Source organism: Scardinius erythrophthalmus (assembly GCF_964197995.2).
Source record: "Scardinius erythrophthalmus genome assembly, chromosome: 6".
NCBI lineage: Eukaryota > Metazoa > Chordata > Actinopteri > Cypriniformes > Leuciscidae > Scardinius > Scardinius erythrophthalmus.
Window position 1 is genome coordinate 13,915,569 of NC_138226.1, and position 27,600 is coordinate 13,943,168.

The following is a 27,600-nucleotide window of genomic DNA, read 5'->3' on the forward strand; positions in this document are numbered from 1 at the left end:
GTGGACTATTTATGCTCCCTATATATAGAGTCACGAGCCGTTCACTCTCAGTGCGCAGATCACTGCTTTACTAGCACTTTCGGATTTGGCACCCTAGGCTAAGTTATCCCTAAAATCTGAGGGAAATAATTGATGGATAAGACTGAGAAGCACCTGGTTGTAAGCCTAAACTTGACATAAACTGTAAACTTGTCCCTAAATCTGATTAATTGACTGGAATGTTGCACTTGAAATCAGGTTCGGAGCTTTCTTCTCTTCTAGGCGTAGTTTTATAAATATAACGCACTCTAACCTAGAGGTAAATGATGTTGGGCTGGTAACAGAAAGGGGGTTTGAACATTCGATGTAGGCGAATGGGTCCTGGAGTCTATAGCTAAATGAACTGCAAATCAATGGACCGTCACTTAAATTACTAATGAATATGATATTGAGTAGCCTATACGCACAATTAGAACCAAATACCAAAAATGTCTACAGGCTATTTATCTCGATATTTTACAACGTCCATGTCTAATACATTCTTTATTTCGATGGGGCAATGTTAAACAATATCACTGCCATTATAAAAGTTTTTTCAAAATATGATTCATCGTTGACACACGAGACTGTTAAATTTACTCCACTTCCCTCAATAATTTAACCATGTTTTCCTGTGGTCGGATGAGTAGACCAAAGAAAACTTCCAGAATTTACTCCCACATATTGATATTTTCCTTTTATCTTAAATAATCTCTCCGTACAGCTGTGAATCAGCGCAAGTAAAAACACTAGCATGTTTAGCATGCACTATGAATCACGCGCGTGACTAATGTGACAGGAATAATCTTTCAAATGCAGTCTTTTAAGTCTCACGACTGACATCTATTGCCCGTTTTGTGTTACAGTTTCCCTGTTTACAGGAAAAGCAAGGTGCAATAGACAGCAACCGCACATTACCAACAATTGGGCTATTTTTTTTAATAGCCTATAGGTCTATGTGAAATAGTACACAACACATTATGCAAAGATAAACCTTTGCTCTGGTCACATTGCATGTTTTATCCCACTCATATGTTATAAAATAACTGAAATAAGTCAAATGGTTCTAATGGAGTGCATGGTTGAAAGATGTGATGAATGAACTGATGTGAATTCAAGTGTAATTTTTTGTCTCAAATTATGATTCCTTTTCTACTGAGAGAAAAAAAGCACCGTAGACATTAAATAGGCCTACTGTATTTGTTTGTCTTGAATTTGTTCTAGATCATTAGACATGATGTTATGGTTCATTGGAAGCCTGTCTGAAACGTTTCCTTTGTCCAAAAACACTGTCTGTCATACTGTGTTCATGCTGCAGAAATAGTAGGTTAAGTATAATATAATAGTATACTATTCTGAACGATAGTCCAACAACACAGTTAAGCTTCAGTGTTTAAATATGAACAAAATTTTTAAAAGATTTCTCGTTATATTTTTGACGTTATTATAAGTTTTTTTCTCGAATCAATATGAACTTTAATACGCAATCTGTAAAAGTGGATTAATCAAGTTGAACAGGTGGAATCAATAACATACAAAAAATGGATTCAAATCACCATTTTAGAAGAATTCAGTGAGTGTAACTGGGTTTGCATGTACAGCTTTGAAATTAGGCTGTATGCAGGAGGAAGTATTACCATGAAGACAAGGGTTATCTTTGTTCTCCATGTGTTTCCTGTCTAAGTGAGGTGTTTAGTGCAGGGGATTTAACAGATATACTACAGTAAACACTGAAGAGGTGCCAGTTTATTGTTTAATGTGTTGGTGTGCTCATGTTAAGGCTGCAGGGGTTTTATACTGGGCTGCCACTATGGTGCTGTGATTCTATGGTGATTTATGATACAGTAATGGCGGGGATATGGTCAGAGGTCTGGACATTGTACCTCATACTGGCGCTTGGTACTCCAGATCCCTCACCAGCATCCCGGGAGAAATCCCATGACTTCAGAAGGATCCTCCTAGGTTTGGATAAATGCAATGCCTGCATTGGAACATCCATTTGCAAGAAGTTTTTCAAGGATGAAATAAGGTAAACTTAGATATTTCCTATTTTATGCAAAGAATAGGTTTCTGTCAAGTTAAGAAGTGAGGAGGACAGGAGTGTCAAGTGTAATCTCCTTTTTTCTCTGACCTTTGTCTAAAAGACAGGTTTTATTTTATTTTTCTTATTTCTTGCTTTTAGAAAGCAACTGCACTGCTGGACATTGAACGATAACCACTCATTTATAGTCTGTAATATTTTCCTATATTGATTAGATTATGCAATACAAACACTTGTGCATTAAGTCATCATGGATTTTATACAAAGTAAAAAAAAAAACAAAAAAAAAAAAAAAAACCACAGAATAATATATTGTAAAGTTTCTATACTGTAATAGTAATAAAGGCTGTCAATTAGAACTGCATTATTCATTTACTTTGTTGTTATGAAAATACCTAGAGCTGGCTTGAAAAACAATATATATTGTCGCAGTTGTGTGTTTATTGTCTTCACATTTCATCAGGCAAAATGGTCCTGCTTTTTTTTCCACCTTTGACCATATAAGGGATTTCCTGGAAATAAGTGTAATGACTTCTATGAGTCTCACTTGTGGACTTTTTGCGTGAGGGCGCCCTCTGGCTTCCAGTAAGAATAAAACAGACATTACATGAGAGTGTTTGGCGCTCTATAATGTTCACATCGCCTCAGTTTGGATAAAAAAAATGGTCAGGCATAAAGGTCTCTTTGAATTTAAATCTAGATTTATTCACATTGGCCCATGAAAGCCTCTACGTGAACACATTTGCCCGAAAAAATTATACGCCTAGGCTATATGCAAATGTCCAAAATACAAAAATGTCTAGATATTTAAGTAAAGATGTTCTGAACTTAAAACTGTTCATCGCTGATCTAATACAGGCCTAATATTACTATATTCAGGTACAAAACAAGAGAAAACATGCTTCATCAACAGTTTCTGCTTGTATATAAAAGTATTCTATTGAGGCACAAAAAAAGGGCATTGAATGCTTTTTTAAAATGAAACAATAGAAATAGCAGGGTACCTTTTTCTACAACAAAATTGTCTGCAAATGTGCAGCTTTCAGTCTCTAATCATTGATCTGAGCAGCATGAGTAGTGAAAGCAAAAACAGGAAGCTAACGTGGACACTGCTATTTCACCACAGGTTTGAAAGATGGCTGACTGCTCAGTCTAATCTCTCCTCAGCAGACGTGCGCTCATTTGAGGGAAACTATACAGACAGCACAGCGGGCTGGAGACCTGTGGTGCTGTCCCAATTGATGTCTCCTCACCTGCACGAGATATCAGACAATAGCATTTGCACCTCAGCCGGCAAAGGGAAATCCTGCAGCATTGAAGCCGTCCTCAGGGCCACTTCACGCTTCCAAAGTTGTGTTCGCTCCAACATACTGCTTCCCAGCATGGTGAAGGTCTGCATTCGGTCTCTATATTCTAATGTCTATTTGAGGTCAGCATTGGCTCAGGATTTAAGGTCCGAAGAATTTAATATTGTTAGTTTAACTTAAAAAAGTAAGTTACCTGGTTGCCTTAACATTTTGAGTTCAATGAAATTAAAAATTTGAGTTAATGCAACAAAGGAGGTTGGTCTAATAAATAGAAACTCAAAATATTATGTTAACTGAACCACATTAATTATCTAATTTGATATGACAAAAGATAAAATGTTGTGATAACAAATCATGAAAATAATTTTTTAGGGTGGAGGAGATTTGCTAATTTGGCACTTATAAGGTGGCAATTTTTTTCTCCATTGTCAATATTTCTTAAAGAAAAGCTTTGGTGAGGAAGGATGAAGGTAAAAATGCACTTTTTCCTTTAGGACCAAATACATAGACTATGTTTTACGGGTGTTTCTTCAACTTCAGGCACACTGTAAAAAAACTAAAATCTTGTATAACAATGTAAAAACATATGTTGTCAACTTATTGATTATATTATTTTTTACAGTTCACTTTTATGTTCCAGATTTCAACTTTATTCTGTTGGTGCACATTAAAACTGTCTGGAAAACATTTTATCATTTAAATGTGCCCTTTATGTGTATATTTTATGGTTGAACCCTTGTCTCAGACCCAGATTTTCAGTCATAATTTTTAATGTTTAAAACTATGATAGTGTAAACCACTAGTCTAAAACTTTTGCTTGATGAATGCTTTATGAACAGTGTTAGGGAAAGTTACTTTTAAAAAGTAATGCCTTACAGTATTGCATTACTTAAAAAAAAAAGTAACTAATTAAATGAATTAGTAAAACATACTTGTAAAACATGGATGTAAAACATACTTTTTATGTTTTACTTTTTACGTTACTTTTGTGTTACTTTTTCTCACTTGAGCTGGGCTTGCTTTCTTGCTTCTTAATAACAACCAGTATATACGGCACAGCTCAAACAAACCTGTCAGCTGTGCTGCCATTTTGCCTATTCTAATATACTCTATTGGGCATTGTTAGTGGACAAATTACATAGTGAGAATGTAAAAAGTGTGACAGTGTAAAACAAGCCCATAGTTGAAGAAACATCTTATACGTCACATTTGACTGCTTCTTATGAGTATTATTTATCAAAACTCTTTCTCTATAGGGTCTGGTCACCCCTATGCTGCGCTGTCCATCTCAGAGGTTGCTGGACCGCATTGTGCGACGCTACTTCGAAGTGACTGATGTGGGCAGTGTGCAGATGAAGCACTTCAGTGAAAAGGACAAACTCAGACTTCTTTACACTCTGGCTGTGAATCAACATCCTCTTATACTGCAGGTATGAGGATAAGTAGGCCAATATAAGCAGCATGGCTCATGATTTTTAGCATGCTAGCAACATCAAGGTCATGGGTTCGATTCCTGAGCTTATCAAAATATATACTTTAAAAATGCAATGCAAATTACTTTGGATAAAAGCATAAATCTGAATGTAAACTGTTATTTCATAGAATTTAGTGAACAGCTTTTCAAGGGAAAGGGGCATTATCTGAGACATTTCAGTATCGTTGTTTCCAAACACAGGAAGAGGGACTGTCTACCTCTATATATAAAGAAAATGAAAATAACACACATTGGCATTGCCCGCTCAAGCTCCCTCGCTTCCTGTTTTCAGCCCTACTTTTGCCTTTTCTGCCTACAGATGTTTCCAGGCACGGAGGGCTGGCCCTTCCTCCGCTATCACGGCTCCTGTGGAAGGATGATGGCGTGGGCAGGGAGCAGACCCCTCAGGAGCCTGTTTAACTCTCCATTAGAGCGCCGCGCAGACATCGTCTACCAGCTCCTTCACATCACCCAGAGCCTGAGCGCCAACAGCCTCCAGTTCAGCCTCTTCTACACCAGTGTCTCAGAGGACATGTTTGGCACTTTGGATGATAGCAGGGTCTTCATTGTGGATGCCAGTACCATAGGGATCATTGACTTACAGGAAGGTCAGTTTGGGCTTAATCGCTACAGGTTACCTAGTTTTCTGCAGTAAAATATTCCTTTTACCATGTACACAGAGAAACCTTATGAAGAAAAGAGTTGTATATACACCAACTGCCAGTTGGAATAAGCTTTCCACCAGTAAGGCACATATTCCTACAAACAGTTTTGTAATTATGTGTGTATGGATAGGTTCAAATTTATGCATATATGAATGCTTTTTTTTATTTTTATTTTTTTGGCAGGTTTCAAGTACAATTTATAATGTTCACTGTATACACTAACATTCAAAAGTTTGGGGTCAGTAAGATTTTTTTTAAAAACAAATTAATACTTTCATAAGCAAAGACACACTGAATTGATGAAATTGATAAAAAAATAAAGTACTAAATCAGCATAGATGTACAGAATGATTTCTGAAGGATCATGTGACACTGAAGACTGGAGTAATGATGCTGAAAATTCAGCTTTGCCTACACTGAAATGAAGTTATTTTAAATTGTAATAATATTTCTCAATATTACTGTACTGTATTTTTGATCAAATAAATGCAGACTTTGTGAGCATGAGACTTTTTCCTTTTAAATTATGTAATTTTAAGTGGACCCCAGGATGACTAGCAACCACTTTGTGAAAGCTACATAAAAAAAAAAAAAAGCTTTTTATTTATCCATAATGCAGCTTAAATATACATTTTTCATTTTTGTTTAACCAATTCTGGTGCTGTGATATACCTCTAATTAAATAATACTACCACTCCTTCCGGCAGGACATTCTCCTGATGAAGACTTGCTTCCAGAACACCTTGATGTCTTCTCCTGTCTGAGTGGATCTTGTGCGAGAACTCCCCCATGTGAGACCGTCCGAGCCACACAGAGTTTTACCTTACTATGCAAACATGTCCTTAACAAACTGCTCGTCCCTAATGATGTGCAGTCCGGTCGGCTTCCCAGAGCAGCAGTGAATGAGCTAGCTAACTGTGCAGACCAATCTCAGTCTGACCAAAGAATAATCGCTGCCATCCAAACCTTAAAAGACATCTTACAGACGCTAAGGGCATGCAGCGCTCTTTATGGATACAGGTATCCTGAATGCCTCTATAGTGACAAGTTCTAAACCATAACTACTACGGGATAATTCTCCCCAAAAAATGAAGATTCTGTCATTTACTCACCCTCATGTCGTTATCAAGCCTGTATTCCTTTTTCCTATGTAACATAGAGAATGGAAAGATGTAGCGCCAAACACTAGTTCAGATCAGATGAATGAACAAACTCCTTGCAGTGCGTAGATCCAAGAAAAAAGATCCGATTGCTCAGAGGCCACAAATAAAGTGCAAGGTGCACCTGAATGATATCAGGGTGAGTAAATGAAGACAGAATTTTAATTGTTGGGTGGAGTATCTATTTAAGTATGTCTGTGTAAAGTTCACAGATCCAGTCTGAACCTGGTAGTATCTTCATGACACTACGTAACTTTATCAGCATATATCTAATAAAGAATGTTTATCTTATCAAAGTATAGCCAGCAGACAAACCTTGAGACATATTATGCAATATATATATAATTAAAAAAAGCATAAATATTATTCACACCTGAGACAAGGAATTTCATCACAAAAGGAGAATATTTTAATTACAAAGACAACTCTGATTAGTAACCCATAAACCATATCAATCTTCATGTTTCTGTACAATGCTCGCTAAGCAGTTTTATTCATGTATAGAAAATGTAAAAAGAGAAATGTTCAAAATTACATTACTCCATAAAATTTAATGGCAGGAACTCTGGAAAAAAAATAACAGCATTCCATCAACAAATATTTTCAAGCAATAAATATTTATAAATAGTGTAAATTTACAAGATTAGAAATATAACACAAAAAACACAAATTAAAGTTTATTCCTTATTCTATGTGCAACCCATTTTTCTTTGTGACTTGGCTATCCACACACCCCCACCCCCCACTTAACTTTTTCCTTAAGAAAAAGAGGCAAAAACTATTTTTAATAAGGAAAAAAAAAAATAATTCACATTACAAATTTCTTTTTTGTTACCTAAAGAAAATATTGAACAAAAAAGACCAGCTACGGTAGTATTTAAGAGGAAATAAAATAAAAAATAAAATAATCATGTATCAGCCCATACATGAAGTACAGAAAAACACAAAAGAACAACAAAACAAAAAAGGATTAAAGCAACAATAAAAAGGAAGAGTCAGTAGTTTTGAGTGATTTTGACATTTGTGGTATATACACAAAACCATTTTTCCTCAGCAATTAGTCTATTTGTAGTTTGTGTTTCAAAGAAAAGTGGTGCTGAACAAGCTGGAACAGTCCTGAAGATGGAGACGATCCCACTTCACTCCAGTGGGCCGAAACTCCATACTTGGCAAGGTTGCATAGACAAACAGCTTAGAACCAGCAGCCTCGTGGGGTTTGCTACAGAAACCAGTGGTGTGGAACTGGGTCAGGTCTCCTGAATATCAGAAAGGGATGTGTTGCGTTCCAGGGTGTTATCCGAAGAACCGTTAATGTTAACGTCAAGACGAGGAGGAGGAGGGCAGGGGTGGGGCCTGTGGAGAGAGCAAGACGATGTTAACCATGCTTAATGCTTGCTACCTGGGACCATTAATCGTACGAATACAAGTTGATATAAAAGCTTCATGCAGAGATTCGTCTACAGGAAGTTTTGAGACTCACTAATGTGAACTGGTCATACACTTGCATGAGGTCCTCTATTTTGTACTGCTCTAAAACCACAAAGTTCTCAAGGTTAGGGCTGCATCTCCGAGCGCAGCCCTGGCAGTGCACCACATACGTCTTCCGTGAGTTGCTCTCACTGGTGACAAACAGCATATCAAAGACCTCCACCTGGGAAAGCAATGGAAAAGATCAGTTACCAAAAAAAAAGACAAGAAACGAAGCAAGCATGGATAGAAAAAGTAGATTTAAAATCAACTAAAACATAAAAAAAAACTAGTTTTTTATTTTAAGTCTAGTATCAAGAAAAAGATTGATCGAAATGAAATGATCACCTATAGAAATTTACAAGATAATCGGGCCGATTCCGACAATCCTAGGTAAAGTCCTGATTATCTTGATGGCTCTACAGATTATCTTATCAGATTTTCCTGTGGTGTGATGTGCGTTAAGACGAGTGACTGAATCTGCTCGGAAGAACGTCAGGGCTGCACCGATCTCTACATGCTAAATATTTACAATCAGAAATCCTGTTGTGTGGAGGGGAACCCCAAGGACAAACACACACACACACACACACACACACATCAGAAAGCGAGCTGATGGAACACTGAAGCATAACACAACTTCATCCAAACCGTTTTCTCTTTTTGCCCCGCAAATTATCTGGAAAAAGCAGTCCAAACACTATTATCGCCATTACTTCTTTCCCGTCGTCCTCCATGTTGGTCTACTCTAACGTCACATTTGACCGCGAGAGATTTTGCAAGATTTTCCATGTTTACAGTCAGGACAGATTTTTTACATCTTATAAGATTTTCAAAATGTGATAGACCACAAACATGAGGACAAAAAATCCTAGATTTAACCGTTTTACTCCTATAGTGTGTGGTGTGCCATGATGTGACAAAGACAGCACACCACACACAAACAGATTTTCAACCAGAGTCTCGACTGTGAACACAGGAAATCTCGCAAAATCTCACGAGACTTCAGAATAAGCATGGCGGATGATATGCAGGAAGAAACTGCGATGATAGTGTTTGGAATGATTTTCACAGAACACGTTGTATAAACATTCATGCTGTTGCCACAAATCAACAAGCTGATCCTCCATCTCTGCTGTCCACATCAGTTTCACTTTGTGCTGCGCCATGACTGCGTTTGTTATGCTTCCGTCTTCCATCATCTCGCTTTCTGATTGGATATTGTTTCGTTTCACGTGATAATCTCCAGAGCGTGCGCGCGTTTGTCCTCGGGGTTCCCCCCACACATCAGGATTTCTGATCGTAATTATTAAACAATATTTACGATTCGCGATCGGGGCGGCTCCGACATTCTTCCGAGCAGGTCAAAATCTGATAAGATAATCTGTAGAACCATCAAGATAATCGGGACATAGCTAGGATTCTCGGAAGGGGGGAAAATCGGCCCAAAATCAGCCCGGTTATCTTTTGGTGTGTACCCAGCATTAGTGTGTGGTGTGCTGTATTGGTCACATCGTGGCACACCACACACAATATAGGAACCAAACTGTTAAATCTATGATTTTTTTATTATTTTTTATCATCATGTCTGTGGTCTCACATTTTGAAAATTTGAAAAAGTTTTAAAAATCTTTTAGTGTGGGCCAGTCTTAAGTTTACATTAGGGCTGGGCATTGGCAGATTTAATGATTCGACTTCAATTCAATAGCTTGCGATTCAATTTCAACTTGATATCGATTAATGGGTTCCTAACATGACAAATGTCCTTAAGAAAAAAAATTCTCTCAACTAATGCTGTAAACTATACAGGAAACCCCAGGTGGTACATCAATATTAGAGGTTGATAAATTAGCTGATATGTATAGGCTACTTGCATTTAAATTACACAAGAATATTTTTATAATATAGAATTTTATAATAATGTTATAATGTTTTTTTTTTTTTTTTTTTTTTTAAACAAACTTTTAGATGGTGGCTGTCATAAAGACAGATTTATTCACACATTAAATATTGGAGAACAGGTTAAGTAAAAATACAATGAATATGCAATATAGTGTGCATTTTAACAAAATGGTCCTCTAGAGTTTATGGTCACTGAATTGCTTTTTTGAGGTAAATGTAACATTAAGTGGCATTGTTTACATACTGTTTTATTGACATCTTTTTTTCGGCGGTTGAAGCGCTGATTGAGCAATTACGTGACATGATACGGATTTCAGTAAGTTGTACTGTATCTTTCAACATACCTTCTGATGTTCATTCATGTTTACTTTGTGCTAGAAAACATTAATGAAGAATACACACCTCACAGATGCTACAGTAGTGAGCAGGTTCGTCCTTGGTCCTTCCATGCCAAACTAGCTCTTTGCCAGCAGCTATAAGAGCCTCCCTCAGCATCTGACACTGCTTTAGTGTCCTCAACAAACAGTACCTGAGGAAGAGGAACAGACCATATTTGACACTTCCATTAAACTGCTTGAGTTTTCAGTCACAATAAACTGCATCATTGTGACCACTCAAAGAGCCACAATCATTAATGTGGTGCAGTAGACTCACTTGATCATCTCAAAGAGCTTGTGGTCTGACACTTTGATGTTTCTGGCCATGTTCCAAGAGAGGTGAATCATAGGAACGATGGATTTGACACTCTGGAGTTTGTTCCACTCGTAGCGTTCCACAGCTGACTTATACTGATGCACTGAAGGACGAATAAGATTTAGACCTTTCTGTCAGTTAACAAATAGATGAGCTGTATTATAGGTCTACAGATAAAACAACCTAATTATCAGTTATATATTTCACTTAAGACTGAAAAACGTTTTTCAAAGAAAACACTTTCTTCAAAATTGATATGCACGTCTGTTCTAAAACCAAGTGAGCTGGCTATTGTTTTTATTCATGGTCTTTTAAATCAAATAGAAAATAGACAGCATTTAAGGTATTATTGGCACACTCCAGACTTGAAAGCTAAAATGCAGGCAGCAAAACTATTCTGCCTCGTAAGATACCTTATTTCATCCAAATTTTAGGGCAGCACTGCATGTATCCTTCATAGATAAGTTGATCCAAAAATGCTAAATATCAAGAAAAAATAAGATGGCATACAAAAACAAAAGAAAGTTTGACAATAAATATATTTAATAAAAAATATTCAATATTCATAACCAATATTCATGCGTGTTCTTATTCAAAACAGAATTGATTAAAAAAAAAAAGTCTGTTTTACCACAATCTAAGGGACAAATCTGATAAAAATATAAATATACAAAATACAAATTATTAATAATAATTAATAATCTGGAGAGATTCTGTACGGAGGAATGGTCTCTGATCTCTTGTCAGGTAGGCATTATAGGAGAAAACACAGAGCTGTTATCTTGGGAAAAGGAGGTTGCAAAAAGTACTGAAAAAAAGGTGCCATTAATTGTGGCCAACGTGTATCGGAGAAAACATTTATTTTAGTATTATTATTTTATACAGCTGAAACTTTGTGAAAAAAAAAATGAACATTTTTAACACAAATTAAATTGCTTCCAACGTAGAGTGTTCCAAATCAGTCACTTAAGACAAAGAATAATGGTTTGGATGCTGTCTCAAGACAGCTGCATAGGTAGGCACACTAGTGTCTCTTAGGCAGCTCATTAGGTTTTAGAACAGATCTGGTGGTCCAACAGCAGTGATAAGAAACTTGGCAAATTTACCAGTGAGCGGTCCTACATTCCAGGCAATGTTGTTGCACCAGCCAATAGCCTGAACCCAATGCACAGAGCCTGTATTGAGCCAGACCAGATCACCTGGTCGCTGGATAAAGCGATACACTGGAACATTGGCCTCATACAAGTCCTCTAGATTTGGCCACCATGAGCCCATCAGGTAATTAATATTATTCCTGCATAACAAAGAACATGTCAGTCAGTGCATGTGCAAGACAAGTCTACTATATTGAGACATACTCATTTTAGCATATAATGATTCAACAAATTCACAGTTTTTGACCGTGCTCACTTTTCACAGAAATCATTCATGACACCCCAGTATGGCTCAGGAACAGCAAACCATTCACAATCTCCAGGGCCAATATTAATGTTGACAGAGCAGAAGTTGTTATTTTCTTGATGACCTGAATGGGCAAAGAAACATTTAACATCTACACTTAATCACTTTCAATGTCTGTATTTGAGAATGCTGCCTCAGTAAAAGCACAGCGAGATGTGCTTGTGCTTGCGTGCCAATAAACTGACCTGGTGTCCTGCAGCCTGGGACCTTCATATAGAGCTGTACGGTGTTCATGCCGAGAATGGTATGGCCCACATGACTGAGCAGATTCCCTGCAGACACCACCCGCGCAAAGGCAGGCAGCTTACTCAACTCAGCCAGCTGCAGCTTCCACCTGCAAGGCCACAGAGCGCAGAGATCAGATACAATGACCTAATATGTCTTCCTGTTCCATCACAACTCTAGGAGTCTGTCTGAACGCTGCAAGAGGTCTGAAGAGGGCCATTTAATTTTCACACAATCCTCCATCAGACTACAACTAAACTCAAGAGCATTTTCATTAAGCACTAAACCACATGAGGCATGCATTAAAGTGATTTTATTACTGTTAAAGAGTGTTGTTAAGCACTACAGGAAGCAGAGAGCCTAAGACTTATCTTCACCATGGTAAAATTCACTGAACTTCATGAACTTGAGTAGCTACTGGTTTTTTAAAGAACGCTTGTCCATTAGATCCATTAGTCGTTAAAGATTTAAGCTTTTATTGCCAGATTATAGTGATTTCAGATTCTGCTAGGTGACTTATCCTAGAATGCATTAAACTTATCAAGAATTAATGTAAAGACATTTATAATGTTAAAAATGATTGCTATTTCTATTTCAAATAAATTGCAAATACCAAAATGTTCAAGAAATGCAAGTGTACTCAACACGTCATAAACAAAGACACTGTACTGCTCCGTTTCCACACTTCATGAAGCAGCACAATCATGTTCTTCCAAAGAAGAAAAGCTTCTCATATTTAAAAAGTAATAAGAAGAAACCTTGCTCAAGTACCAAATTAGTACATTAATATTTTATGGATTATATAACAGTTTTCTTAGTAGACTTTAGTGATGATATATATATATAGATATAGATATAGATATATATAGTACTGAAATAAATTGTCTGGTTGAATGGCAGTGTATATACGCTGTCATACTGGCCCTACATACAACTGATGCAAGTAGCCCCAACTACAGAATTGAGTAAATCGGATATTTTACAACCAAATGTTGTTTCTCCAAATACATTTTTATTCAACAAGTTGTGGCTATACAATGAGTTTGGGACTTTTGATGCACACAAGCATGTCTGTAACTTTGTATATCATGTTAGATGGTTGGGGCTTAAATAACTAATCGCTCAGAGGAACAACAAAACCAGTAAGCACTTACTTTTTCTCATCTGACAAGTCAATGTTTGTCCCAAATTTGATGTGCTTAAAGGAACCTCTTCTTCTCCGCAACACACTGAAATACAAATGCAGCATCCAGTTAAAGACTATGGTTCTGTCAAAACAGTTTAAAACATTTAGGCTTTAATGGAACAAGCACTTACTTTTCTGATGGGGCAGATTCGGTGTCTGAGTGGTCTTTCTGCCCTTTCTTTTCATTTTCCTCCTGTTGGATAATAAAAGAAATTGTGAAAAGGAACCATTAGAAACCAAAGCACCAATCATGAACTGTTTCTCACTATCACTATTTCTCACATATGTCTTTTGTGATCTCGTAACACAGCTGGCTGAGACCAAACGCTTCAAGTATTTGGACTGCCTCAGAAGCTGCTAATGCACAATCTGCTAATGTCAACAATCTAAGTGAAATTGAACTCCCAAAGGGCATGATAGTGACAGAAAAACATACACACACACACACACATCCAAAATATAGATTGTTGACATACTGGTCCCAGTTCAGAGCAAATGCACAATCAAGAGCGCAAGATTCTGGCCATTATTTTCAAGTAGAGTGATGAACAAATGATCATGACGACCAGGATATCTGAAGCCACATCAAACTGATGACACTAATGAAATATTTCTCTAATCTACATGTTTATCTAAGACAGCACGTTTTTTTCCTCATGATGGAATGACGACAACTCACCCGCAACGATTCCTGGAAAGAAGAGGCCTGGTACTGAGCGTATCTGGCAATGGTGGTGTGAGACCGGCTGCTCTCACAACGCCACATCTTCCTGCTGCCCGTCACGTCCCAGTTCTCATCAGTGGGCTGAGATAACTGAGTCCTCACCTCCACCAGGTGCTCTGGGTTGGCCTCCACCAGAGTCTTGGTGGAGAACAATCCTAGGTCTGACACGAAGAGAAACGGAGAGAAAGACATCAAATGATGAATATGGATATAAATTAAATAATATCCAGGACCATCAAACTGTCAGATCATAAGCTCTTTGAGATGATCAAGTGAGTCTACTGCACTCTTTGAGAGGTCCCAATGATGAAGTTTAAACAAGAAATTAGGTACTAAATAATAATAATAATAATAATAATAATAATATGATTATTAAAATAATAATCCACATTTCAATTACCAAAAGGGGATTCCCCTTTTAATTTATTTAAAGGCATGTTTTTAGAGAGAAAAGCCACTTTTCCACCATCGGGTCAAACCATTCTCGTTGCTTCCACAGTGGGGCTGATAGTGGGGCTCTTTGGAATGTATATAGCGGCTGAGTTACGGAAAGATCAGATATTTATTTCAACTTGTGTTTACTTCGCTCAAATAGCGATCTTGGCCAGCTACAGAGGAACTGGGCAACAGACAAGTAGCTTTAACCAATCCTGAGTGTCGACGTCACTACACACATTCTACCAGCATGGTTAACCATGGCTAACTGAGCAGAGAATGGTTTGTAACCGTGCCTTGTCGAGCCAAGCTCAAGTGGAAATATAACTGTAACCATTCCTTATATTACTTTTTTTAGAACCGTTCAGCCCGACGGTGGAAAAGCAGCTAATGTGTCATTGAACTAAATGAGAAACAGAATTAACAATTAAAAATAGTGGAAAGGGGCCATACCTTTTCTACAACTCAAACGTGAATATGTTTAGGTTTCAAACCCTTACACACAGATTGTGCCATACGTGGAAAAACAGACAAACACTCGCCCTTTACTATGACTGTTAAAGTAGTGTGCAAATTTTGTCTAAATGGCTCAAATTTTCCAATCACTATGCACAATACTATGCACTTATTATTAGTTATTACAATAACTGTGTAATAGCTAGGTAGTAACAATGAACTTATGCATAAAACTAACTTTAACCCTTAAATTACTCAGTACTTAGGCAAGAACGCTGTAAAGTACACCTAAGTGCACGTACTGTAAAATAAAGTTTTTCTGTGGTGGGGATGCTTTTATGTAATGACACTTTCAGCATGCAGATGGTGCTGTTGTCCTTTGCAGCCAAGCCATCTTGAAATGTGTTACAAAACTCACTGTCTGTGGCAGTGCTAGTTAAATGTCTCCTGACTGTTGTAGTTTTGCAAATGACTGCAAATTAAACAGTCAAATTTAAACAAATCCAAAATTAAAATAAAACAGACCACATCTCAATGCTCACACATGTACGCAGTGCTTTAGCAAGCACACAAATGTGCTCAGGCGCTCAGAAACGCTCACCTAGCTTGAGTGCTCCAGCCAGGCCACGGATCACTGTAACGGGGTTGGCTGCGTTTGTGCAGAACTGGTGTAGCGGTGGAAAGAAAGCGTCCCTCTTGTTCTCCAACTGCCAAGGTTTTAAAAGGTAGGTTTAGGTGACTGTAGAAAATAACGGCTTTGATTTTAAAAAAGGGTGTAATAGAGCAAGCATAAATTTAGGTTAAATAAGGTTTACTTAAATATCTTTCCCATGGCAAAAAAGTGCTTTCAATCAGTTCAACTGGATTTTTTATTTTTTTTTATGTACTTTGCCTTGTAAATAACATGCCGGCAGCAATACTAGAAAGAGTTGAGGAGGTCAATCCAGGTCAGACGTCGATGACATTTACTTACATAAATACTAGGGGTGGGAGGATTGAGCTTGTCCTTTGGCAGAGGAGGGAAGGGTGGAGGTGGTAACCGTGGAGGGGGACACTTGTCCAGTAAGATGCTGTTATTGGACACACCATTCTTCCCCAGGTTTCTGCAAAATAGATTTTCACGAGATATTTATTAGCTCTTTTTCAGATGGTTGTATACTATAATATTATACAATAATTGATATAATAATGTTACAATTATAATAAAATAAAAATGTATATCATATTATTGAACTCATTTTGATAGAGTGCATGATGCAGTTGAGAGCATAATTTCAGATGTCTTCTTGTTAACATGACAGGGACACAGGGTAGGGCACATGTGCTGCTGCTTTCTAGACATAGATGGAGCCACAAACCAGATCACTAGAGATCAACAGCCGCTCCAGTCAAAACAAACAGTGTAGGAAACGCACTTGATACAACACTGCAGTGGGTTAAAAGTTCAAGAACTAAAATGTCTCAAATAATTACAGCTGTGAGGATGGAGCATTCAGCATAGTTACACTGGTTTTGTTTGGAAGAGGAACCTTGGTGCTTGTGAAATTTTACAAGTTTGACAGTTTGACATTTTCTGCCGCTAAGTCTCTGCGTTGTTGAGATCGTGGCACTTTGCTGTCATTTTTAATGATAGAATAGCTCATTTTAACATGCTGAGGCATTGCAAAAAAAAAAAAATTTGCAAACTGGAATTTATAAGTTTTGCTTATTACTAGGCTCTAGATGAGTTAAATATATTAAACTGACAGCAACAACAACTTTGGGCATTCAGGAAAAAAAAGATTTTAAAAAAATGTTTTGTTCATGGCTCTTAGCAAAAATACAGTAAAAGCTAAGTAATACTGTGAATGAATACAATTTAAAATAGCCATTTTCAATTCAATATATTTTAAAACATATTTATTGATGTGATGGCAAAGCTACATTTTCAGCATCATTACTCCAGTCTTCAGCGTCAAATGATCCTTCAGAAATTATTCTAATATGATGATTTGGTTCTCAAGAAACATTTATTATTATTAGCAATATTGAAAACCCATTGTGTACAACATTTCAGTGGAAATTGTGGTACATTGTTTTTTTTTAACTGACTTACCCCAAACTTAAAATAATTAACAGCTAAGCACCACGCCAATTCAATTTATGCACAATTCAGAAAAATACATGCATACAAAATAAGTTATCAACCTAAATCATCATTTTACGGCAGCTCTAAACTAGGATGGATTTATATTAGACCAGGGTTTTTTAATTCAAAGACAGTGGGCCTCCCTTCTAACCCCCCATAGTATGAATTGCATACAGCCTAAATGAATTACACTATATGAATTACTTATAGGCTACACAGATTCTTAATAAAGCTATGCAAGATATTCAGTCAAGAGCAGTGAACGGTTTTCAATTTCATTTGTTGTTTGATTAACATTAACAACAGACCGCAGCAGGAAGGCCTACATGGAGCCCTCAGTCACTTCAAGACTTTATGCATAGATCCAATATAGGCTAATGATAATTCTACCCAACTGTTAACTTTTAATTTAGACAATGCAATAAGCCAGAAAGTGAACTTATTTCACGCTTCGGATGTGCACCACAGAAAGCCGCCTGTCAGTACTGAATTCAGTTCTCTTTCACGGTTTATTGTGCTTTCAATAACTCATCAAGCACGTCCCGCTCTTCTCATTCATCCATGTTTCTTTGCTACTCTATCATGTTTAAGCAGTCATGCACTGCACGGATATATACATGTGGATGTGGTCTGGGTGTGTCATTTGCATGCAAGCAAGAAAAAAAAAAAAAAAGGTAATCCTGCTGGGGTGGCTGAAGAAATCAATAAAAGAAAAAACAGCAGTAGCACAAATTCTGTGAAAAAATACAATATCTACCTAGAATTCTGACAACTAGCTGAATACAGGAAGGAGTCAATTACCTGCATGCTTTGAGCACATCACTGGAGCTAGGATAGATGGATACAGAGGACCACGGGGCGAACGAGGGAGGCGTCGGTTTTCTACAAACCAGCGGAGATGCCACCTTCAAGGGGCTCTGAGAGTCCTCCAGACCTTTGCCGTTGAGTGTGGGACTGTTAAGGCTGTTAACACTGTTCTGAGCGCTGTGATGGTCTGCCGATTTGGGTGAGGGTGTGGCCGTGGACATGGCAGAACACGGAGAGGATGCCACCGAGTTTTCCTGTGCCTTAAGCCCTGGGTGAACGTTGTTAACCTTTGTGCCGGGAGCCGCCAACCCACCGCCATTACTATTATTACTATCATTGGCTTTTCCAATCAACAAGGCAGAGAGTTGAGGATTGTCTGAACTAAGTACACCTGGTGAGCAGGGTTTCGCCCCATCAGCGTCTGCCTGGCCCTGATGGACGTGATTAGGCAGTCCTTCTGCAGTGGCAGTGCTGTTAGGCGTCCCTGCGGAATGCCCGTTTCCTGAAGGCTTGCTCTCTTTGGTGTGCACCATGCCTTGCTGTCCACCTGAGGTAGCAGAGTGAGGGGAGCTAGGCGAGGGGAGGTGATTGTGACTGGCCTCCTGCGCTAACGTGTCGCTGGCTGTGGCCGAACGTCCGACCTGATTTGGAACGCCAGTGCCGGCTGCCGGGGTAGGCTGGGAAGTCCCAGCAGAAGAGAAAGGCTGCTCACTGTTAGGACCTGCTGAATATGAACCTGGACTTTTCTGAAGCCCCTGCGATAAATAATAAGGAAATGTTAGATTAAGGAGTGCATTTGTTATTCAACTTTTCATACACTAAAGTTCAAAAGTTTTGGGTCAGTAAGATAACTACTATTATGCAAGGATGCATTAAATTGACTAAAAGTGAAAGTTAAAACTTGTACATTACTGCACAAAAATTCTATTTCAAATTAATTTGAATTTCTTTGAACTTTCTATTCAAAGAATCATGAAAAAAAGGATCACTCCTTAAGTAAACATTAAGCAGAACAACATTGATAATAAAAAAAACAATTTCTTGAGCCTCAAATCAGCATATTAGAATGATTTCTGAAGGATCGTGACACTGAAGAATTGAGTAATGATGCTGAAAATTCAGCTTTGCCATCACAGGAATAAATTACATATTAAAATGTATTAAAACAGAAAACAAATGTATGTAAATAAAATAAATGTAGCCTTGGTGAGCATAAATGATATTTCTAAAACCATTAAAAAAAATCTTTAGTGTACATTAATGTTGTGATGACCAGATTCACTTGTAGCATTTAAAATTGTTGATTGTAGTTTTAAATGCATTATTTTGAATGAATTCCTAAACACAACGGTATAGAATTTATATTGGCCATAACACGAAAATAATTAAGATTATCATATCGGCCAGGATATTCAATCTCACCTGAGTGGAGTTGATGTGTTGGCTTTTCCACGGTTCATCATCCATGCTGCTGCTGGTGGGGGTTGTGCAGTTATGAGGTAGTGCGTTTTGCCGCAAATAAGGCACATTTCCGTTGCTCCTCAATCCTGGGAGGTGATTATTGCCCACAGAGACGGCATCTGTGTTACCCAGGGTTCCCGCCGTGCTGCATGGGGTGGGGCTTGCAAGGACAGGTCCGTTGGCTATTGGCTGAGCAGCGCATCGCGAGTGGGCAGAGGGTGTGCGACAAAGAGGGATGTGTGGATGGTGAGGGGATGATGTGGAATTAGATTTCATAGGCAGTGAGGAGTCAGCTACAGGACCGTTGGACACATTGGGTCGTATCTGACCCATAGCATTTAGCCTCATCTGTTGGAGAGAGCAAGAGTGTTAGGCAAGGCACCTTTCTCAATATTTAAATCTCAGTGAAGTAAAGAAACGAAGACTAGAGAGGACACAATCATGATTTCACTTTCACAACCACTCATACCAGAGGTGGGCAAACTTTTTGGCTCAAGGGCCACACGGGGTTTTAAAATTTGACAGAGGGCCGGCCCAGTGGCAGATTATGAAACACGATCTCATGAAAGTGCGTATCTATACCACGAATTTGATTTATCGTGCCATTTATACGGCAAAAATGTTTGTTTTTTTGCGTGCATATACGCACTGTAAACCCCTTGGTTAGGATTAGGGGTGCGGAGTGCGTGCCTATTACACGCCATAAAGTGCGTATCATATGCACGCGAAAACTGCGTATCATAAGCACTACAAATACAATTCGTGGTATTCGCACTTTCATAAGATCAGGCTGAGCAAACTCATTTGTGGCAACGTCTGCACGAAATTGACTGCGGGAATGTGAGAGACGACATTCTGACAATGCATTTTTTTATACTAGATATTATACTTTTTTATACTAGTTATGTTTTTGAGGTTAATTTTTAATTAGTCAGATGTTAGATAATTATAGCCTATACTTTTTAAATATTGTTTATCCTTATTATTATTTAATGGGCCTAACAGTAAATTAGAAACAAAACACCTGCAAGTGTAACTTACACTTAGAAGAGTAAAAATGACAGAAGGTTACGTTAATTCAACTTTGTTAAAACTGCATATGGCAATCAATTTGCACTTCCAAAAGTCATACATTTGTAAAAAAAACGGGCGATAAAGGTCGGTAAACGGAATCAGTCAGGATACAATACATCCACAAATCCAGAGGAGCAAAGAAACTAAATAGCAGACAAATCAAATGAAAAACTAAACAGGCGTGCAAGCGGTTACCAAACATTTTTTTCTCTGTGAGTTTCCAAAAAAGGAAAAAACATTAACGTGCAACAAGTCTATGCGCTTAAGGCGCTGTCTGTTTGGTTTCCATGGTGACGCGTCATTGCTTGTTACGTGACACACACACACCGCAGCCACAACAGCGCTAAATGAATGATAATCTGCTTTTATGTCATTTTTCCTTTTTTACATTTGTTAGCTATGGCATGAAATATCTGATATTCCGATTGTCAAATATATGCAACGCAATATATATATGTATATATATAACGCAAAGTATTGCAAGAAAAAGGCAAAATGAACGCGATCTTAAGACAATTTTTTAAATACTCGACGGGCCGGATTAAACAGCCTAACGGGCCGTATGTGGCCCGCGGGCCGTGGTTTGCCCACCCCTGACTCATATGCTACCTCTAGCCTTTCTCAAAGTTTGCAGTCTGCTTTGCGCCACTATAAATGATCCATACCTGCTGATTCTGTTGCATTAGACTGAGCTGCTTTTCCAACTGTTCCAACATTTGCAGCTGCACTGGCTTCAGATTGGCCCTGTTGGTCCGTAACTGTTCCAGAAGCTGTGTAAGCAAACCACACAATAATAAAAGTTTGTTTAGACCCAGTTGTAATAAATACATAAATCATTCACATTCAGCAGTTTACAGATATAACATTTGGATCTACAAACCTGAAGTTTCTGTGGGGTTAAACTCCAGTTGGTGACTTGATGATGACCTGGATCATTTGCCCAGGAATCTGGTGAACTCTGATGGCGAGACAAGAAAATCGTAAATCAAATATTTCCTGTCATTTGTAATAGATTAAACAAACTAAAATGCTGTCTATCCCTCAGTACCCTGGCTGGACTAGCAGTCCTCTTCCTTTTGGCCGGGCTGGACTGGTCGTCTGTCTGGTCAGAGAGCATATGAGAAGGAAGAGACTGGCCTGGGATTTGGGACTGTGCTTCATTGCTCTGATGAGCTTTGCAGGTGGTCTGCTAAAGGCAACAGATATAGAATTGCAGCTAGGACAATTGCACAAACATTTCACTAAATTAACCAAAATCTTTTTTCTTTTCTTTTTTTGCACCACTGAAGCTTTGGTATTGATTATTGTCAGACAGTGTCATACCACTCCCTAAGACAATAAGCAAAAAGGCAGACAAGAGAAAGTTTATGCCATCTTTCTCACTCTCAATTATATCAGATAAATATATGACGTGTAAAGAATTAGAAGATTTAAATGGTTCCCCAAAATTAGTGACAAATATGTTGAAACAAAGGATGATGTGTGCTGATGAGTGCTATGGTCTAATGAACTAGAGGAAATAACTTTAAACCTTAGCAGTTTAAGATTATTCTCCAGAATCAATGTTAACAACAACATTGTTCTGCATGATTGGAAATTAAGGACCTTTTAGTGGTACTTAATCATGAAGTCAGGCCGTACCACACATTTTGATGTTTCATTAAAGGAATGTTACAGGTTCAATACAAGTTAAGCTCAATGACTGCATATGTGGAGATTAAGAAAAAAAATCTTTTTTTAACATCTCATTGGGCATTATAAACATTATTATGAGTGTCTGTTGATCCAACAACTGTCTCACATGTACAGTCACACACTACCGTTCAAAAGTTTGTGGTCAGTACGATTTTTGTCTCTTTAAATGTAAAAACAGTAATATTGTCAAATATTGTTACAATTTAAAGAACTGTTTTTCTTTTTATTATATTAAACGTAATTTATCACTGTAATGGAAAAGCTGAATTTTCAGCATCCATTACTCCAGTCTTAAGTGTCACATGATCGGAATCATTCTAATATGCTCAATAAACATTCGTGATTATTATCAGTTGAAAATGGTTGTGCTGCTTAATATTTTTTTTAAACAGATTAATTTTTTTCATGATTCTTTGATGAATAGAAAGCTTAAATTATTTTTATCTGAAATATAAAACTTTTGTAAAACTATAAACATCTTTACTGTCACTTTTGACCAATTCAATGCATCCTTGGTGAATGAAAGAAGGCCTATTACTTTAAAAAAAATTCGTACAAATCCCAAACTTTTGAACGGTAGAGTAAATAAGTTGAAATTGTTTTCTGTGGTAAACAATGCCATAAATGAGATCAAGCTAAACCTGTACTGAACCGAAAATATTCCTTTTAAAACGCCACAATTTCCAAGCTACCACTACCAACATTTTTATAAGTTTTATAAGTCTAAGCCATTAGAGGTCTAAGCCATTCTTACTGGCTTGTCTAGCTGATCTGTTCTCACCTGTTGTGTTGTGTTGAGCGCTCCCTGTCTGGAGGTGAGCTCTGCTGGGATTGGTAGGCTCCACGCCTCCTCAATACTAGGGAGCATTTTACTTTTACTTGGTAAACTACCTTGCTGAAGATTACACAACTGAGCCTAGAAAAAGATTGCGCAGAAAACATGTTCAATGTCGGATTCGGCTAAGCTTGAGTCAATGCAATGGTGGTATGCATCAAATCACAGATGAAAATGACACTCATTTCATTCTCAGTGTATAGTATGTCAGACACGGGGACGTGATTCAAATCAAACAAGGAACTTAAAAAAAACGAACAATGTACACAATCTGTTTCCAAAAAGAAAATAGTAACACAATGACAGGCACATTAAAATGAAACATGTACACTTCCTCTCCTGATAATGTCACGTGCGAGCACTCTCTCTACCTGGAGGCATTTAATGCGAGCGGTTAAAGCTGGGATGTTACTGCAGGACTTGCTGCATGTGGCATTGATGTAGCACTTTATGGCATCCTGCGGCTGGTTGCAGGACTCGTACAGCGTGCCCAGGTCCATCCAGGCGGCCGCATGGCTGTGGTCCAGCTGCACTGCACAGATGTATGCCTGCAGTGCGTCCATCGGCTGGTTCTGCTGCTGGTACAACACACTGCAGCACAGCAGAGAGGAGGGGTCAAAGAGGAAAAGCAAAACAAACAGTCGGTTCCTAACTAGCTGCCACATGATAATGAGAAACAGATAATATCTCTCTCATGAGCTTTTGCAGCATTTACCTAATAAACAATGTTCATTAAGCACTTACCCAATTGAGCACCATGTATCTGCACTGGCCTCAGACTTATCAATAGACTGTCGGTAAGATATGAAGGCATCTTGGACCTTCCCAATACTTGAGTAGCACCTGCATTACAAGCATAAATAAATCAAATCCTGACACTTTAAAGCACATGAGGTGTAGAGCATACATTTGAGATTATCACTTGTAAATGTTTCTTCATTTGACAGACACTTATATCCAAAGAAAATTACATTGATTTTGACATTACATAGTAATTTTATTAAATAGTTTGGCGATTACTTCAGGACACACGCAGAAAAGTTTGGTCAAACTACAGATAACAAATAACTAATATTCAGATTAATGCATTGTTATAAAAAAAATATAATAAAATTATACACGCACACACATATACACAAAAATAATTTAAAAAATTTTTTTACATTGATATGTGTTTATTTAAATCAGACATAACACTACAACAAGAGGTAAAAAAATTGCCTACCTGCCCAGGAAGTACCAAGTCTGTCCCGAACTGGGGTCTGCTTCTAGGGACTTCTGCAGACACTGAATAGCATAGCTGTTTTTGTTGGCTTTATCTCCCAACTGTTCGACTGTGTGATGCATCCAGCCTATGGAAGCGATGGGAAACATGAGAATTAAATCAAAAACTGCATTCTCAACAAAACAACTGGAACACCATCAATAACCAAACACTCTCTTCCTCAACACTAAACCATGGTGTGGGTTGTGGAGGCTGTTACGCTTATAAAAGGAGCAAAAGGTTTGTGCTTGTTGTATTCAGGGTAGGGTGGGGAGGTGAGGTTGAGCTGGTGGAATTGGCGGCTGGGGGGGTTCTACTACAACCAGCAGCTTCAAAAGGTCCCAGCAGATATGGCTCTGTCCAAACAGCCCCTCTCCTCTCAATTCCCACCCAGACAGAGGTTGTTAAGGAGAACGAGACAGTGTGCAGACAAAGAACTTCCCCCATGTGGCCTGGCTTCTCCTAGGCACTGATCCCAGCCGAGTTTTTAACACCTGTGGCAAGCGCCTGCACCCGGGACACGTTACCACAGCAACCAGACCATTGCCGACAATTGCAGGGGCAACGTGGCAATGGTTTTATGGCAGCTGTTTTTTGTTTTGTTTTTTGCTTTCTTTTTGTACAGATAAAAGAAAGAAGCATGGAGTGACGAGGAGCTGGCGTTTAAGGATTCACAACTCGCCGCTGCACCAATTATTAAAATTATTATTACATTACTTATATATGCTTTCTACCCAAAGCACCTAACAGACAGTCCGATCCTGGAGCACTTTGCTCATTGGTGCCAGTTTCCAGTTTACGGAATGGCCTTAAGCTCAGATTTCTAACCACACAATAGCATCCCAAAAGCAATTTGTGCATTTAACATTAGCACTTGCATCTGGCAAATTTGCACGCCCTGGAGAACTGGGACGCATTTGAGAAAATCTGGACAGTACACTTGGGGATGGTGTTGTTGAGAACGCCATAAACATCTTTTGGGGAGACAGCATGATGCAATACCCTAGTGTGGATTGTCTGAACACTAATGTATTATTACATACAATTATCTAAACTGAAAGAATTAAAAAACCTGACATATTCTTACTACGGTTTTACAATTATTTCAAAATATGCCACATTACACATCTTCAGAATCGTGGTTGCAGAGTTTCACAAACAACTGTGCAGAATTCCAAACATTCAAATGCTAGTCATTTGCATACTTTGACACATCCCCTGCCCTCTTGCATACTACTTTTTCTTACACTTTTGCCCAATTGTGTTTAACATTACTAACAAGACTGTCTTGTTTTTACCATCTCAGGACATCTTTTGTATACAAAATATGTGCAGAGAGTGTGCAGATTTCATTCTTTGACTAGACTGAAAATCACAGCACACATAAACACATTTTGACTAATGAAAATAACAGCAGTTTGTGATTACCGAATAGGGACTTTTTAAAATAATTTTATAAACACTGCACTCTAGAGTAATTTCCAGTTGATTAAATATTTAACGGCATAACTAGAAAAATATTTGATGACAGAAATAATGACTTTTCCATGACTTTAATATTTTATTATCTTACATAACTTTTCCAGGAATGCTAATCTCAAATTCCCTAATATTCACAGGTACTCCATTACTGTGGGAACCCTGTAAAGCAGGAAGCATGTAAAGTACACTCACCTAATTGTTGGAGCGTAGTTGCCTTCACCTGTGCAGGGAGATTCTCTGTTTGTAACAGACTCTCGTAAGCTTCCTTTGCGATGCGGTATTTCTTCTGCAGACATACAGAGAGAGGAGAGATGTTTTAGCAGACAAAAAGGGTCAGCGCTTTTATGGCCCCTCTGGTCGAACACAAAGGGCCTCGCCAGACTGACCACAAATGTATGGTCTCAGGAAGAGATGAAACACACTGGACACTGACCAGGGCATACACAGAAACACAGGGACGCAGGAGACGACAGACAAACACCCAGACAGACGAGGGGGAGGGTCAATCCAGGCCAGACTAGACTTAACAAGTCTGACAAACACAGACATGCTCTGTATCAGTGTAACTTGAGAAGCCCTCTCAGAATAAGTGTTTGTTTTTCTTAGCGACCTTGACACAGATCTTTGTTGGAGCTGATGGCTGACCACCATAGCTGACCAACCTGAGCAACCCGACTCCAAACACACATGGGTCTAACAACATGAAAGCAATCTCATCTGTGTGTGGTGGACAATAAAATCAACCCATTGTAAAACATAGGTGTTGGTTGGCTGGTTAGTGTAGGAGTCATTGCAGTAAGAGATTAAATTGAATATAAGACCAGGTGGATTAAGAACTATCCTGCATATAAAGGACTAACTGAGTGACAAGAGTCTATCACTCATAACAGAGACCAATAATTTGAACCCAAAATAGGAGGGCAGTGTGGGGACTGGATGGCTGTACACACAAACCATCAAGGATGCACCCTAAAAGCAAATCCATCAATCATGAGTGTTTGCAGCAGCACTAAACTGTGAGCAAAAGAAAACCCCAGGTCCTAAAACACTGTCCTGTCACCTCTATGGCCTGCTTCCTTTACAAGCAGTTATCTACAACGCCTATAGACCACAACAGCGGGGTGCTGGAAGTTTTAAAAATCATATTTAATTGCCAAATTCCAAGTGAAGTAGAAGTCACAAGGTTTACTAATCAGAGAAGCTGATTTTAGCATAAAAAAGTGATAACAGCAAGTAGGACTGTGGTGAGTTTGTAATGTCATGTAGTGTTTTCTGAAACAAACAAACAACTCGCAACATCTGATTTGGTGTTTTGAGTTTGCAATTAAATTTGAATTTCAAGTTTTTATTAAAAACATGAAGATTCCCTGGGGATTAAATTATTACAATATATAAGTGGTTCTCAACCATGAGGCTGTGGATTACTTAATATATATTACATAAGGGCTGGGATAATAACATTATTTCAATATTGTTTGCATTAAAGAACATAAGATTATTTAAACATCTGGAATCATAAATAGAATCGTGATTAATTTAATACATCAATACACCGTTTTTGTTAATAAAAAAAAAGTTGGAATATAATTGTAATGATTTTTCTTTCAAAATTTTGTCATCTAAATACTTGATGCCACAGA

General features: G+C 38.1%; 2 protein-coding genes across 5 annotated transcripts in view; one reads left to right on the forward strand and one right to left on the reverse strand.

The window, feature by feature from the left end:
• Positions 1-1,750: 1,750 nt before the first annotated feature.
• Positions 1,751-7,355, forward strand: dipk2b (divergent protein kinase domain 2B). Its single transcript, XM_081369557.1, has 5 exons — positions 1,751-2,047; positions 3,186-3,450; positions 4,623-4,796; positions 5,160-5,448; positions 6,213-7,355. Exons 1-5 carry the CDS (start codon positions 1,791-1,793, stop codon positions 6,557-6,559), a joined length of 1,332 nt encoding a protein of 443 aa, XP_081225683.1. The 5' UTR covers positions 1,751-1,790; the 3' UTR covers positions 6,560-7,355.
• kdm6a (lysine (K)-specific demethylase 6A) overlaps positions 7,055-27,600 on the reverse strand; it is a 55,475-nt gene continuing 34,929 nt past the window's right edge. For 2 of the 4 annotated variants that reach the window (XM_081369552.1, XM_081369551.1), the window contains 22 exons: positions 26,153-26,246; positions 24,440-24,566; positions 23,959-24,057; positions 23,586-23,805; positions 23,161-23,295; positions 21,733-21,870; positions 21,565-21,642; positions 21,350-21,454; positions 19,572-19,958; positions 18,144-18,904; positions 16,188-16,317; positions 15,816-15,921; positions 14,279-14,484; positions 13,731-13,792; positions 13,568-13,642; positions 12,374-12,522; positions 12,138-12,252; positions 11,834-12,021; positions 10,689-10,830; positions 10,437-10,563; positions 8,146-8,316; positions 7,055-8,018 (listed from right to left, as the gene is read on the reverse strand). In XM_081369552.1, the coding sequence (XP_081225678.1) occupies positions 7,986-8,018; positions 8,146-8,316; positions 10,437-10,563; positions 10,689-10,830; positions 11,834-12,021; positions 12,138-12,252; positions 12,374-12,522; positions 13,568-13,642; positions 13,731-13,792; positions 14,279-14,484; positions 15,816-15,921; positions 16,188-16,317; positions 18,144-18,904; positions 19,572-19,958; positions 21,350-21,454; positions 21,565-21,642; positions 21,733-21,870; positions 23,161-23,295; positions 23,586-23,805; positions 23,959-24,057; positions 24,440-24,566; positions 26,153-26,246 (3,648 nt within the window). In that variant the 3' untranslated portion in view covers positions 7,055-7,985. Of the gene's footprint in view, positions 8,019-8,145; positions 8,317-10,436; positions 10,564-10,688; positions 10,831-11,833; positions 12,022-12,137; positions 12,253-12,373; positions 12,523-13,567; positions 13,643-13,730; positions 13,793-14,278; positions 14,485-15,815; positions 15,922-16,187; positions 16,318-18,143; positions 18,905-19,571; positions 19,959-21,349; positions 21,455-21,564; positions 21,643-21,732; positions 21,874-23,160; positions 23,296-23,585; positions 23,806-23,958; positions 24,058-24,439; positions 24,567-26,152; positions 26,247-27,600 lie in introns of all 4 variants that reach the window. The other 2 variants (XM_081369553.1, XM_081369550.1) reach the window with 1 other exon arrangement.

Excerpts from the sequence above, each read along its gene's own strand:
- dipk2b (XM_081369557.1), top strand. The coding sequence starts at position 1,791 with ATGTTAAGGCTGCAGGGGTTTTATACTGGGCTGCCACTATGGTGCTGT. Across the intron at positions 3,451-4,622 it reads TGCTTCCCAGCATGGTGAAG|GGTCTGGTCACCCCTATGCT; the intron begins GTCTGCATTCGG and ends CTTTCTCTATAG. Across the intron at positions 4,797-5,159 it reads AACATCCTCTTATACTGCAG|ATGTTTCCAGGCACGGAGGG; the intron begins GTATGAGGATAA and ends TTCTGCCTACAG.